The sequence below is a fragment of the Emericellopsis atlantica genome (genome assembly GCF_019669845.1).
Source record: "Emericellopsis atlantica unplaced genomic scaffold F5Z01scaffold_3, whole genome shotgun sequence".
Classification (NCBI taxonomy): Eukaryota; Fungi; Ascomycota; class Sordariomycetes; order Hypocreales; family Bionectriaceae; genus Emericellopsis; species Emericellopsis atlantica.
The window spans coordinates 218093-231119 of NW_025764705.1; the positions used below are offsets into that span (position 1 = coordinate 218093).

Consider the following 13027-nt stretch of genomic DNA (forward strand, 5'->3'; position numbering starts at 1 on the left):
GCTTAGAGATGGCATTCGCGACTTTACTTACTACACTGAGGTGCCGCAAAGGGCATGCTCACAATTCAAATGATACCTCCTTTGTCAGTAATGTGGCGATTGCAAGGTGATTTACATGTCCAGCGTGTGCGTAAGACGTGTCGTCAAAGTGGTTTCATTTCATAGTCGCCCGGTCTATGATTACAGAACTGACGTCTTCATCATCACATGCCCGTCGCGATGGCGATGATCACTCATCACGCGTCTACCTCCATCTTATCCCCTCCCTCGACAGGCACCTCCTGCACGGAAACATACCGCCCAATGTCATCCTTCTTAATGATCTTCTCGTTGAGTACCGCCGTCGTGCCCTTGGGGAAGCGGTAGCTCTGCAACTTGGCGCTCTTCTCGTTGGGCGTGATGTAATTCCTCTTCAAAGTCGTCTTGTCCTTTGTGATGACCGCCACGTCGACGTTTGAACCAGATCCTAGATCGTTCCACACACCTGCCAGAATGGCGTTGCTTGCCAGCTTGATGGCCTCCTCCTCGTTGAGATCCGGCTTCCACTGGCTCTCAAAGACACTCATGGCTGCCAAGCTACCCGAACCCATTGTGACGTAGGGCAGCTTGTCGGTGCTGCCGTGGGCGTGGACTGTGAAAAGATGGGTGCCCGTGGGATCACACCCTGCGACGACGAGGTACGCGCCAATGTGGCCCTGGTAGCGGAACAGGTGCTGCTTGAGCATGGTCATGCAAGTGACGACGCGGGGCTTGCGGCCGGTCGATAGGGCGTGCAGCTCTAGCTGGGAGGAGATGAGGGCGGTCGTGAACTCGGTGTCGGCGGCGGTACCGGCACCCGCGCACCAGATCTGGGGCGCAATGTAATGTAGCTTCTCGCAGTTCTTGTCGGCCACGATGGGACCAGCGGTAGCTCTCGTGTCGGCGGCGATCTGAGACTTGTCAGGCGTCATGGCTCTCCACAAGCAAACAATGTTCTTACCACCACACCGCCATCATAGATACATCCCACAATGGTTGTGCCTGTGCTGGTAGCCTTGGGAAGAGGGACTCCCTGGGCGTGGAGCGCAAGGTTACGGTTGTAGTTAGAGAAGTCGAAGCCAGGCATGGTGGGCTATTGAGGTATTCCACAAGCTTCGAGAATGGGACCGATCGTCTAGGCGGTTGCTTCTCGATATTAGAAGCTGAGGAGATTCGCTCAGTGAGGAAGTAATTACAGGTTGCGTCGGTTGTTGGTGCGGTATGCCAAAGGCGATATGGGGGACGAGCAAGGTGGGATGACGAGGCGAGAGCTGCCTTCCGCTACGAGCTTCCCATGCTGGCGCGCCACAATTGACTGCCTGCCAGGTGGGTGAGCTCATGCGCCACAAATCCGCCATTAGCCACACGTGATATGGCGCTTCCTGCCGCTAGCTAAACGTGCATCGGAATTGGGACGCCTGTCGCAAAGCTTCGACTTGAAAGTCATCAGTATTATTGGCTCGAATCCAATATCTTTGACTGCCTACGCGATCTGTAACAACTCACGCACAAAATACCCGAGATCTGAAGCGACACGACGATATAACGCGATAACGAAAAAAAGCATCATCAGAAACATTGCGATATCGTCAGTCTAAAGCGTCGTTTGCAGACAGACAGACAACGCACCCAGCCAAGGCCATTTGATAGCCATTGAGGCTTTGAGGGTCACTTTTGCGCCTTCTTGACACCCTGCCGATCGGACAAGGAGCAGCTCTTCACAATGTCGACACGACCACCGTCAAGAGTCGTCTTCATTGGGAATATCCCCTACGGTTCGTCCCTCAGCACCGGACGACGCGATCACGTCAAACTAACAAAGCAACCGCGCAGGCCTTTCTGAGGAGCAGATCATCGAGATTTTTAAAACAGCAGGACCTGTAGAGAGGTTCCGCTTAGTCTATGATCAGGAGACGGGCAAACCCAAGGGCTTTGGCTTCTTGGACTACCCAGACACAGGTAAGCATCGGCATGCATGGCCGCTCTTGCTGCACGTTGCGGTTTCGTTCGTGTGCTGACTGACTTGTCCAGACCATGCTTCCTCAGCAGTACGAAATCTGAACGACTACGAAATCATGGGCCGCCGACTTCGAGTGGATTTCAGCAACGAGCAAAAGGCCGGCGATGACGATAGGGACCAAGCATCGTTCGGCAATGCTGCGAGTGGGAACAATGCGGCTTCGTACGCACTTCAGACGGGTAGCATACCACCATTGCCTGCGGGCAAGGAGCTTCTACCGGGCGTCAAATGCACCGATGCCATCTCGCAGACTCTCAACACCCTGCCTCCGGCGCAAGTGCTCGATGTCATCTCCCAGATGAAGGCGCTGGCAACCAACGAGCCGCAACGGGCCATTGAGCTTCTGCAACAAGCACCCCAACTCGCTGCGACCGTGTTTCAGGCGCTACTTCTCATGGGTCTTGTGTCGCCAGAGGCGATTTCCTCCGTCGTGGACGCCGGCGCGCCCCCAGCTGCCCAGGTCCCCAACCCTGTCTACCCAGGGTATCCTCCCGCGACGCAGACACCACCTGTCGCGGGTATGCCCTACCCGCCACCACCACACCAAGGCTACGGCGCGACACCTGTCCCTGCGCCTGCGCCGGCAGCTGCACCTCCCGCGGCGGCTCTCCCGAACCAAGATGAGCTGATGCGGCAAGTCATGGCGCTGCCTGATGAACAGATCGCGCTACTCTCCGAGACGGACAGGCAGCAAATCTTGGCATTGAGAGCGCAGTTTGCTGGGGTTGGCCGTTAATGAATCGTCACACAGGGAGCGATGTCGCGAGCGTGATGCAAGGGCTATGATAATAGGATAGCATACGCCGAGTCGGCCAAAGCAAGGATCGATCCATGTAAATACGTGATAGCCCGTCTACATCGACACTTACGTTGATGCTTCGCAAAGGCACACACCGAAGTAAGCTAGCGAGCTCGAGGTCAGGCGTTTGGGCGCATCATCAGATAACATAGGGAGGGGCCAGTGGTCACCGCAAGATACTTACTGAATAATATCCAAACACTCACAAAGCCCCCGATGAGATTGGTGCCTGCGTAGATGTGTGTTCTCATTGCATAATTACTTTTGATCGCTGGTTTTCGACAATAAGCGCTATAGGAGATGATTGTGAAAGCATGTAGTCCCATCCAAGCGCGCCGTGTCTAGTTTCTGTTCCGTTGTACCTTACATGCGCGGAGAGTAAATATCCATCCTGAAATGCGAGGTGACCTTTCCTCTATACAATCTTATACACCCGCTTGGCTATCATATAGCAGGCTAGACCAAACAGAATGAGGCCTGCCGTGATACAGACGAACCATGTAAGATCGCCTTCGTATTCCTGGCCAGGCACCCATACGTTCATGCCCCACAGACCGGTGATGATGTTCATGGGCAGGACAATGGTACCCAAGACGGTCAGCTTGCCGAGGACGTCGGCTGTCTGCTCTTGGCGCTCGTTCATGCGGATGTTGATCTGCGCGAGGTAGTTGCCGTGCGAACGAGCAAGGATTCTGGCATCATCGTTAGCGTCGTGCTATCTTCGAAACGGACAGAGAGCTCAACTTACTTCTCGTAGTGGCCAAGGTTTGATGTCATGGTGATGATATGATCCTGGATATCACCCAGATACAGGCCAATCTCGGAACGGGGGGCAACCTCCCAACGCTCGTTGCAGCGCTTGGCGAAGCCCTTGATGACATCCGCCTTGTTGCCCAGCAAGCGATACAAGCTCATGACCCTCTTCCTGCAATCGCCCACGCGCCTCAGCATGTCTCCCGTAGACTCGGCTACGGTCGTCATCTCGTCGTTGGTTTTCGAGGGATTCGCGTCCTTCATCCTCCTCTCTGCCACTGAGTGGAGGCGCAGAATCCCGTCGTCGATCTCGTCTACTTCATCTTCGATATTCTGTATCAGGGGCTGGAAGACGTCGGTGATGTCGTCAATAATGGCGTACGAAATCCAATCAGACGACAAGATGAGATAGTCGCGTAGCTGCCGGATGCGTCGTCTGACATTGGCTGGGTGTGGTGTTACTGAGAAATGGAAACTCAGGACACCTTCGCGGAACACGACAACGTACATGTTGACGGGCTCGAGGTAGTTGTCGCTGTTGATGTCCTGGTCAAAGGTGCGGTAGTTGACAAAGTAATAGTTGCGGAAGAGCTCGACTTTCTCGCGGGCTTCTTGCAGCATGATATCCTCGGCCGTCAGCGGATGTATGCCGAATGCTTTGGCAATGACCTTCATCTCAGCTTCCGTGGGGCAAAGAATGTCGAGCCACCAGATCGGGCGGTCTCCATAGCGGACGTTCTTGGCTCTAGGTTTGCTCCCGTTGGATGGTACTGGTTTAGGTATGCCAGTTTCTGGGAATTTGAGGCCCGTGGGGGTTTGTTCACCCGAGCTCTTCCCCGAGACCGTTTCTTGAGGTTGCTGCTTCGGCGATAAGGTCCCCTCGCGTTTCGACTCGGCGAAGGACGCTGTACGAATCGACCCCTTATTTTCGCTGTCATTACCAGCCGCCGGCCTATATGCTCGTGCAGGAGTCTCGTCGCCACTTTCGCTCTCATCGTCGCTCAGGACTCTGGGTTCTGGGATGAATAGTTCCGCAAAGCTTCCGCCAGGCTGCACTAATTCAGAGATGGTCTGGCTGTGAATCGTGCTCTGAAACTCCTCGTTGAAGTAGGTGAACCTAAACGGAACGTCCTCTTCTGTTTCGAACCACCCCTTCCTGACAGGACGGAGCCGCCCGTTGATGAGCTGCGGTTCTGTGATTGTTTTGACCCGTCGTTCCTCGCTGCGGTCCTCTTTTTCCATGTGCTTCCACTCCTCCAAGATCGAGAGGTCTGGCCACTGACCGCGCCTCCTCCGAGGTCTCTGCGCTTGTTCCTCGGCGGTGGCTTGCCTTTCGTCGCCCATCTCAGACATGTCCGGCCCTGGGTAGCACACATCATCCTCCCCAAGTCGCTGATCCGGTCTGTTGTCGCGCACAGCACCGCCGAGCACGGACAATTCATCGTCTTCGTCTTCGTCCTCGTCATCGACGTTGCCTCCCCGTGGCATGCGAGAGTGTCGTGGACTGGCATCGCGCAGATCGAGCTCGTCCCTGATCATGACGTCGCCCAATGTCATCTCCATCCGGTCCACGCCGCTGAAAGTTGGCGACCCAGGCACAGATGGCGGGTTATTGATATCATATCTCTCCTTCGCCCCGAACGCTGTCGCCGCACGTCGCGCATTGGATGATACACTCGAGTTGCCGTGGCTCTTGGGTCTACCGCCTCTCGATTCGCCAGCCCCATAGCTCGAAGGACCAGTTTGCGATCTGGCAGACTGGCTGAGCAGTGGCGCGCGCTCATCGGTGGAGAAATAATCACCGGCCTCCTCGCTTGCTCCCGCAGCCTGCGACGTTCGCAATCGAGTACCCGGCGCGTTGGTAGAAAACGGTGACAGCAAGGGGGCAGAGGCACCGCCAACTGTAGAGCTTCGTCGCGCGCGCATCGGCTGGTGTTCTCTGCATCTCTGATTAGACACTGACTGGGGGATCTGAAGGGACAAGTCGCGCACCTATGATCTAACAGGGCTTCGCTATCAAAGCTTGCATCGCTGAGGGTGGCGGATGGGATCTGGTAGAGTGGCTGCCGTGAGGGGCCACTCGCCTCGCTCTGGTTCTCGTCATCGTCTATGATGGCGAAGCTCTTCCTACGCTGCCGCTTCTTCTTGCCCCCACGGTGGTTCTTTCGTTTTTTCGGAGGCTTAGCCTGTGTGCCTTGTGATGCCTGGCCTGCTGTGTTGGGAGCTGATGTTGGCTGCTGCGGCGCATGTGATTGCGCCTGCGATGCACCAGACCTCTCCGCGACGAGCGACTTGGCGAGCCCACTGAGTGGATTGAACCGATTGGGGCCCTCGTTGCCAGGCATTGTGAATGCACCCGCTGGACCGTCTTCAATAACAAAGGGTCGAAAAGGAAAAATGCTCAATGATGGATGATCAAGTGATGATGGGCTCAGATGGGACCTCTATGGCTGAGCCTTTCCTGGTAGCCCCGGCTGGGCTTTCTGGGTCCAAGATTTAATATCAGAGGTTCGCCGGTTTCAGTGATGTCACTAACAATCGCGTGGCCACCACGCACTAATCGCAACTTAATATCTGATATTACCATCACTTCGCACATACCGCACAAGTCTTTCGTTATCGCCAGGGTCGTTTCCTGTCAATCCAGAACAACCATCTCGATGCAAGTCGTGGCCACCCATCCTCGATTAGCGCCATCGGATTCAGTCGAGTGCAACAATTGTCCATCAATTTGACTTGTGCTTCTTGGTCGCTGCAGTGGTAATATTTGAGCTGGTCTGGTCCCTAGTACATGCGAGCAACGTACGATGCAGGCTGCGTGCACATACTGTTACCAAGATCCTTACTTTCAAGATGTCTAACAATCTTGCATTTCTATATCCGTAGCGTGTATGGGTCTGGTCAGTGTGATGAAAGTTGGTTGTTTGATTCCTCTGGTTGGCCCTTCGTTCGAAGGGTCTACCTAGCCCGCCGGCGAAACCATGCAGCCCTTCTACTGACTTTCCTCATAACAACTATGAAAGATGACTCTTCCTGTCTAAAGTAAACCTGGTGGCACTGTCCAAACAAGTATAATCGCGTCTCTCTGATTAGTTGCTGAAAGTGACACCGCCGACAAACAAGCTCGCGTGACCCTTTTCCGTTTTAGGCCTCGCCCGCCTTGTGTACGGAGATACTTGAGCTATTTTATACAGCATTCACTCAGTACCACAGTTGTCCGGCGCTGTTAAGTCCATGAGCAATCTGCTAAAGTGGACAGCTATGGATTGATCTACCTAGCTGCACTTAACCTATCTTGCTGTTGCATAATGGAAAGCGAACAGTCTCTTAGACCAAGAATATATCAAGTGCGAGAACGGTGCGAACCTAGTAGTAGGTTTAAGCTGCCTGTAGGCTTAGGGTATATGCGTCTATGAAAAGTCCCACAACTTCGCAACCAGGCTATCAGGGTTGACTGCCGGCTCATCCTGAGGAAGAAACACTCGTTTGGGGATGTGGAACTCCACCGCAGGTGCTTTCCTCAATTCCTTGCTCAATTCGGCGTCGAGGAGCTGTCAAGTGTCAGTACAAGGGTCTCAAGACGTTTGGGGAAGTTCTCGTGAGACGTACAGTAGCATAAGAATGGTCGAGGAAGTCCTCAATGTTGTAACTTTGCTTCGTGAATTGCTCCGACAAAATCTTCGCAATCGTCGACACGTTGGGGTGGTAGTGGGACTGCAATTGCGTGACCTCCCAAAGCGAGCTCTCGATTGCATCTGTTTGCATCGGGTCCGTCTCGTTGGGGTCAAAGGGGTCGTCCATGCCATTCTTCTTCAGGTCCTTCTTCACGTCTGGATCCCTGATTTCCCGGTGAAGCATGGCAGTGCAAGTCGGGTGTTCCCGCATCTGATTGTAGATCCAGGGAATGACAAAGACGATGGCTGATGGAGGCGCATTGAGCGAGAGTCGACAGAGTCGCTTGATGAAGCTCGCAACCAGCGCTGCTGGTAGATGGGTCGACGAGAGGAAGGTGTTGAGTAAGCGGAAAAAGGGGGCTCGGTGTTTCGAGTGTAGAATCTCGTTGTCAAGAAGCGAGTAAAGCTTGTGATAGAACAACGGGTAATCCAAGTTTCGTTCTTGGATGAGATAAAAGACACCGGACAGCGCCAGCAGAGACATGGAGCCTCCAGCATCATAGGAGTTGGTGAGGAAATCGGCTAGAAGCTCTGGCTTGGTGAACCAGGGCGCGATGATGGTGGACACGAGCTTCAGCAGTCTCTTGCGCTGCTCCTTGGTCTCCACGATGTTCATCAAGGCAAGCCAGGCCTCTTGCCCGCGTCGCTTGTGCTGCTGGACTGAACGTATGTTATGCGCCTTCTTCTTTGGACGTGCGATGTACCAGTCTTCCAGTTCTTCAGCCGACTCTGGAACGCCATCCAGCGCTGAGAGAATCGGGAGGACTGCATCGAACATGTCGGCCTTGTCTTCCTCTGGCACCTCCTGAAGAATGGCAGTAATGGAGCTGAAGGTGTGGTATCGAATGTCGTCAAACTGCTCAAGGTACTCCTCTGTGTAAGCCTTGGCGACGTCCTCATCCTCGCTCTGGAGCACGGTGTGCACAATTTGTCGAAGGAACTCAGTTGGGAAGCTGTATTCATCCTTCTCGACCTGCCCTTCCGCTTGCAGCACTCTCATGCACAGTGTAAGGGCCGTCACGCCAAGTTCCTCATCATTGAGCAGTGACAGCAACAACGTCTTGAATGACTTGAACTGCTCTCGTAGCCAATTGACCACGGCGAGCTGCTTGTCAGACACCGTCCGTTTCGGCACCAGCGCCCCCTGTCCCAAAAGGCGCATAAACACCCGCGAAAGAGCCACAGTAGCCAGCATACTCTCTGGGTTGCCACTCTCATAGTCGCCCATGATGCCCAAGAGAACTACAATATCGTTGTAGTTCTTCTTTGATTCAAGAATGCCTTGCTCCATGAGCAGGATCTTGGCGTTGGGGTCCTCAGATCTATCGATGGCGTCACTTTCTTCCTCGACTGATGGGCGACGCTTCTTCTTTGGTGGCTCGCCTGTTGCAGGCTTTGCCTTGGATGGCCGCTTGGGCCTAGAGTTGATCCCCTCGGACATGCTCTGTTTCTTGTCAAGAGCGCTGATGAAAAAGGAATATGAGATCGGTAAGCAATGAGTATATGTTCAAAGACTTTCAAAGATAGTATGAGAGCAGGAATATTGCATTCATGAACGATCGAGTCCAAGCGCAAATGTCAGGAAATCTTCATCGACATTGAATTCTGAGCCAATCAGGTCGCACCTGCTCAGAGAGACCCTTTTGGCATCGCTCGCCCCCAGAGCGGTAATAACTCGGCTGCCAGCCACGTGACCTTGCGAACATCCCGATCTAGCGCGATAAAACCTCATCCTCAATCACAGCTACCAAGGCAACGTCAAGCCCGCGATACCCCCATCAAAACTCATCTCACAATGGCCTCTCGATTGGCGCGAAGCGCTGCCGGTACGTCGCCCTCGGTCGCCGCAACTTTTGCGCGCGCCATTGGCCGCTTCGTCGGTCTGCGGGAGGGACAAAGGACACACAACTGACTTTCTCCAAACAGGCGCAGCTCCCCTCCTCCGCCCGACGGTCGCCCGCCAGGCTCTGCCTGCTCTCTCGTCCGCCGCCGCCGCCCAGGCCCGCTACGCCAGCGGCGTCCCTACCGAGGAGCCCAAGAAGAAGGCCCAGTCCATCATCGACTCCCTCCCCGGCAACAGCCTCATCTCCAAGTCGGCCATCCTGTCCTCGCTCGCCGGCATCAGCGCCTACGCCATCAGCAACGAGTACTATGTCATGAACGAGGAGACCATCATCGCCTTCTGCCTCATCTCCGTCTGGGGCGGCCTGATCAAGTACGGCGGTCCCGGCTACAAGGCCTGGGCCGAGTCGCAGAACGAGAAAATCAAGAACATCCTCAATAGCGCGCGTGCCGACCACACCGAGGCCGTCAAGACCCGCATCGAGGACGTCAAGCAGATGGGCGGTGTCGTCGACATCACCAAGTCCCTCTTTGAGGTGTCCAAGGAGACCGCCAAGCTCGAGAACCAGGCCTACGAGCTGGAGCAGAAGACTGCCATTGCCGCCGAGGCCAAGTCTGTCCTCGACTCGTGGGTCCGCTACGAGGGTCAGGTCAAGGCCCGCCAGCAGAAGGAGCTCGCTCAGTCTGTCATTGCCAAGGTCCAGAAGGAGCTCGAGAACCCCAAGGTTCTGCAGCAGATCCTCCAGCAGAGTGTTGCCGATGTCGAGAGTACGTTTTCACCGGACATCTAATTTATTGGCCTGTGCTAACTACCTACCCCTGCAGAGATCGTTTCTTCCAAGGCCCAATAAACATCCAACCTCTTGTTAGAAGCTAGATCACCCATACCAGACCTTCCCTTTGTTACACTATCCGTCTTGTAATAAAGACCTGTGCCATAGCTCAAACAGCCAAATGATTTTCAATACCTCTTTCTCGCATGTGTGATATTTGTGAGCTGCTGCATCTACCTTATGCAAGAGACATCGTTGCGAGTATGCGCAAGCAAGCCTCGCTGCTAGCCTGAGACAACAGCCAAGGCCGACGTCAGGTTCTGAAAAGACGTCACTGATCTATACGTGGATGAGAAAGCAAGCCGTGACATACACTCGTCCATTACTTGGTCATATAACTCTGCAGACCATCAAAGCCGGCACCCACACAGACAATCCCAATCACGCCCTTTCCATCAACGCCAGATCCAACAGTCGTCCACTAATCAAAGGGCATGAGATTCCCCAAGCAACATGTACAGTGAGAGAACAGGACAAACGAAAGAAAACAGAATTGTAATAAACAGCGGAACACGTACACGGCCTAGTAAATAGGCCTTGACTCTTGCCACTTCTTCGAGTCTACAGAGTCAGCCACCGACCCTGGCGTTACTGGATTGGAGTCGGGCAGCAAGGACTGTCGCCCGCTACGTCGTCTCCGAGCACCTTCAATCCCGAGAGGCCCTATCCATTCCCACGCACGGCCAAACTCGCCATTTGCGCCCTCGCGCTGACTAGTGCGGACGTTGCTGTTCATCTCGACGACAGCCTTCACCTTTTGCCAGATGTGCTCTCGCTCGCGCAAAGAGTGAACAGAGCGAAGCACATCATCGCGCAGGTTGGGTAAGAACAGCCAGGGATCCTCCTCGTCATCCTCGGCACCAACTTCCTTTTGGCTCAACAATTTGGTCAAGACGGTCTCGACTAACGCAGGAACCTGCCTGGAAGTCATGACGTGCCTTCTGTATTTTGCTCGCGCTGCCAATGCACCAATGAAGGCCATGACTAAAAGTCCAGCTGCGAGTCGATATCGCTCCACTCCGCGTCGGATGGCCCGCCGGACGGAGCAGCGGAGTGAAACGCGAGCGAGAGAGGTTGACGAGAGCTGGCGGTTTGGAAAGCCGGTGGAATTGGAGTTTCTGCATGGTAGACAGTCGATCTGATTAGTCTCGAGTCAGAAGCAGTTAAGTTAAGAGTGACATGTCTCGGATAGCTCATACAGGACATGGTGATGAGAGAATGTACTTACTCAATAGCCTTGGCGGAAACCTCCTCGCGAGCTGTAATCTCACCAATGGCTGCTATCCATAGGTCCTCGAATTCGGCGCTGTTGAGCTTCTTGTTGCGCTTGGCGCTCACTGTTTCCTTGAGTTCCTCTTCGTCAATGGACGGCGAGTCTTGCTGGTGCCCGGCCTCGTCAACGAGCTCGCCGCACTCGAACTTGGCCCGGCGATCACGAAGTTCCTCAATGGCCTTGTCGGCAACAGCCTTCACACGGCGTGCCTTCTCGCCGTCAGGCTCGCACGACGGAGGCAGAGGCACCAGACCGCCGAACGATAGAGGGTGCGGGCGCAGAATGAAGTCTTGCTCACAACGCGTCTCGAAGTTCTCGTAACAATAGGCATGCGGTGGGCATTGCTCGCATTGAGGTTCCAAGAAAGGCACCACGGAGTCGGGGATCGGCCAATCCGCAGGCACGATAAACTGTGGCGACCGACCAAGGTTGCAATAACCCACGGCAATTTTCTCTTGGCGCCACCAGCCAGCGTACACAGATAACAAGGTCACGAGAAGAACGGCTAGGGGCGTTTTTCGGCTGCTTTTTTGAGCCGCACTTCTCGATGTCTTGCGCGGTGGCATCACTTCACCCTGGCTGGCAGCGGCCTCGAGCTCGAGTTGTGCATCAGGCGTGAACTCTTCGCCAGGCTCCATGTCGTCGCTGTCGTCCTCGGTGTCGTCGAACTCTGGCTGAGGTGTCTGCTGCTGCCTTCTAGTCTTGGACACTGACAGCCCAGCTTGCTGGCCTGTGCTGCGGCGCGCTGACTGCGCACTCTTTGCCGCCTCAATCTCGCTCAAGCGACGCCTGTAGTTGTTGCGAGGTGTTTTCTGAACGGTGCCAGTAGGAGAGACACCACTCTGGAAGGGGTTGTCATCAGAGAAGGGGTTATCGTTGTCGTCCCCTGATTCATCCTTGATAGAGGGTGTGACCGTCCGTCGGCTCACGCGACGGGTGGCCGTAGATTTCGGAGCTTCGTAGTCGTCGGCGTGTGATTGCGCGCGACTGACAGAACGCGAGGCACGCGATTGTCGGGATGTCACTCGTGGCGTCGCCATGTGTGATTCGTCATATTCCTCGCTCTTGAGACGTGTCGACGATTTCCGCGGTGACTTGCCTCTCCTAACAGACGCGGGAGTCTCGATGATCGAGTCGTCCCAGTCTCCAACGTCTTCGGCGCTGCCAGCATTCACGATGCCCATGCTGGACCGTTTGGCGCGAAGCTTTTGTGCGCGCAACTTCGAAACTTGTGGCATGACCTGTTCGTTCACGAGCTGCACAAGCTGCGCCTTTTTTGCTGTGGCGGGAAAGCCGATATCGTGTGTGACAAGTATCGATCGCAAGCGAGGCATGGTGACCTTGCTGGGGTCGAAGTCCGACTGCAAGTAATCTTCCATGTCGGCCATCTTTGCGGTTATCGATTTTTCTCAGTAACGCTGTTAATCTTCTTGACTTAAACGCTGAGCTTGACGGGTGTTCGCTGAGTAGTAAAAAACCAAGAGACGGTTGTTGAAGGAAACGTGTCAAGTGCTGAGGTAGGTGTGTAACCACGATTTACCAGATGCGGCAATGACGTCGCGCGCGCTACCCGTCAACACGGTGTGCACAAAGGTCACAGTTGTAGCGGCCGGCAGCTTGCGTCTGGGGAACAGTGAGGCGCGATTATGCGCAAAGGGGGGAGATGGAGGGGTCAGGAATGATGCAGAATCGAGAATTCGCTAATGTGCGACGTGAACAATGGCACGAAAGATATTCAGAGCAAACAATGACCAGACCCTGCTGTTGTTTCTGTGGCAACTTGGGGAATAGGCAGCGCTAGGTTCGCAAGACCCC

General features: G+C 54.6%; 6 protein-coding genes across 6 annotated transcripts; 2 read left to right on the top strand and 4 right to left on the bottom strand.

The window, feature by feature from the left end:
* Positions 1 to 126: 126 nt before the first annotated feature.
* Positions 127 to 1342, bottom strand: F5Z01DRAFT_644480 (nucleophile aminohydrolase). The gene is made up of 2 exons (XM_046262774.1): positions 980 to 1342; positions 127 to 929 (listed from the first exon to the last, which is right to left on the bottom strand). Exons 1-2 carry the CDS (start codon positions 1103 to 1105, stop codon positions 237 to 239), a joined length of 819 nt encoding a protein of 272 aa, XP_046121804.1. The 5' UTR covers positions 1106 to 1342; the 3' UTR covers positions 127 to 236.
* F5Z01DRAFT_644483 (uncharacterized protein) lies at positions 1343 to 3062 on the top strand. Its single transcript, XM_046262775.1, has 3 exons — positions 1343 to 1793; positions 1852 to 1977; positions 2050 to 3062. The coding sequence occupies exons 1-3, from the start codon at positions 1742 to 1744 to the stop codon at positions 2772 to 2774; spliced, it is 903 nt and encodes a 300-aa protein (XP_046121805.1). The 5' UTR covers positions 1343 to 1741; the 3' UTR covers positions 2775 to 3062.
* Positions 3063 to 6151, bottom strand: F5Z01DRAFT_717581 (uncharacterized protein). The gene is made up of 3 exons (XM_046266540.1): positions 5583 to 6151; positions 3586 to 5529; positions 3063 to 3529 (listed from the first exon to the last, which is right to left on the bottom strand). Exons 1-3 carry the CDS (start codon positions 5933 to 5935, stop codon positions 3253 to 3255), a joined length of 2574 nt encoding a protein of 857 aa, XP_046121806.1. The 5' UTR covers positions 5936 to 6151; the 3' UTR covers positions 3063 to 3252.
* A 511-nt stretch (positions 6152 to 6662) lies between these two features.
* F5Z01DRAFT_307713 (CBF/Mak21 family-domain-containing protein) lies at positions 6663 to 8856 on the bottom strand. The gene is made up of 2 exons (XM_046258922.1): positions 7200 to 8856; positions 6663 to 7141 (listed from the first exon to the last, which is right to left on the bottom strand). Exons 1-2 carry the CDS (start codon positions 8703 to 8705, stop codon positions 7001 to 7003), a joined length of 1647 nt encoding a protein of 548 aa, XP_046121807.1. The 5' UTR covers positions 8706 to 8856; the 3' UTR covers positions 6663 to 7000.
* Positions 8857 to 9059: 203 nt separating this feature from the next.
* On the top strand, positions 9060 to 9957 carry F5Z01DRAFT_632903 (ATP synthase subunit 4; the record flags this gene model as incomplete). The annotated part of the gene is made up of 3 exons (XM_046261895.1): positions 9060 to 9090; positions 9191 to 9874; positions 9932 to 9957. The coding sequence occupies 3 exons, from the start codon at positions 9060 to 9062 to the stop codon at positions 9955 to 9957; spliced, it is 741 nt and encodes a 246-aa protein (XP_046121808.1).
* Positions 9958 to 10179: 222 nt separating this feature from the next.
* Positions 10180 to 12942, bottom strand: F5Z01DRAFT_307862 (Man1-Src1p-C-terminal domain-containing protein). Its single transcript, XM_046258928.1, has 2 exons — positions 11168 to 12942; positions 10180 to 11057 (listed from the first exon to the last, which is right to left on the bottom strand). Exons 1-2 carry the CDS (start codon positions 12598 to 12600, stop codon positions 10463 to 10465), a joined length of 2028 nt encoding a protein of 675 aa, XP_046121809.1. The 5' UTR covers positions 12601 to 12942; the 3' UTR covers positions 10180 to 10462.
* Between the last annotated feature and the right edge of the window lie 85 nt (positions 12943 to 13027).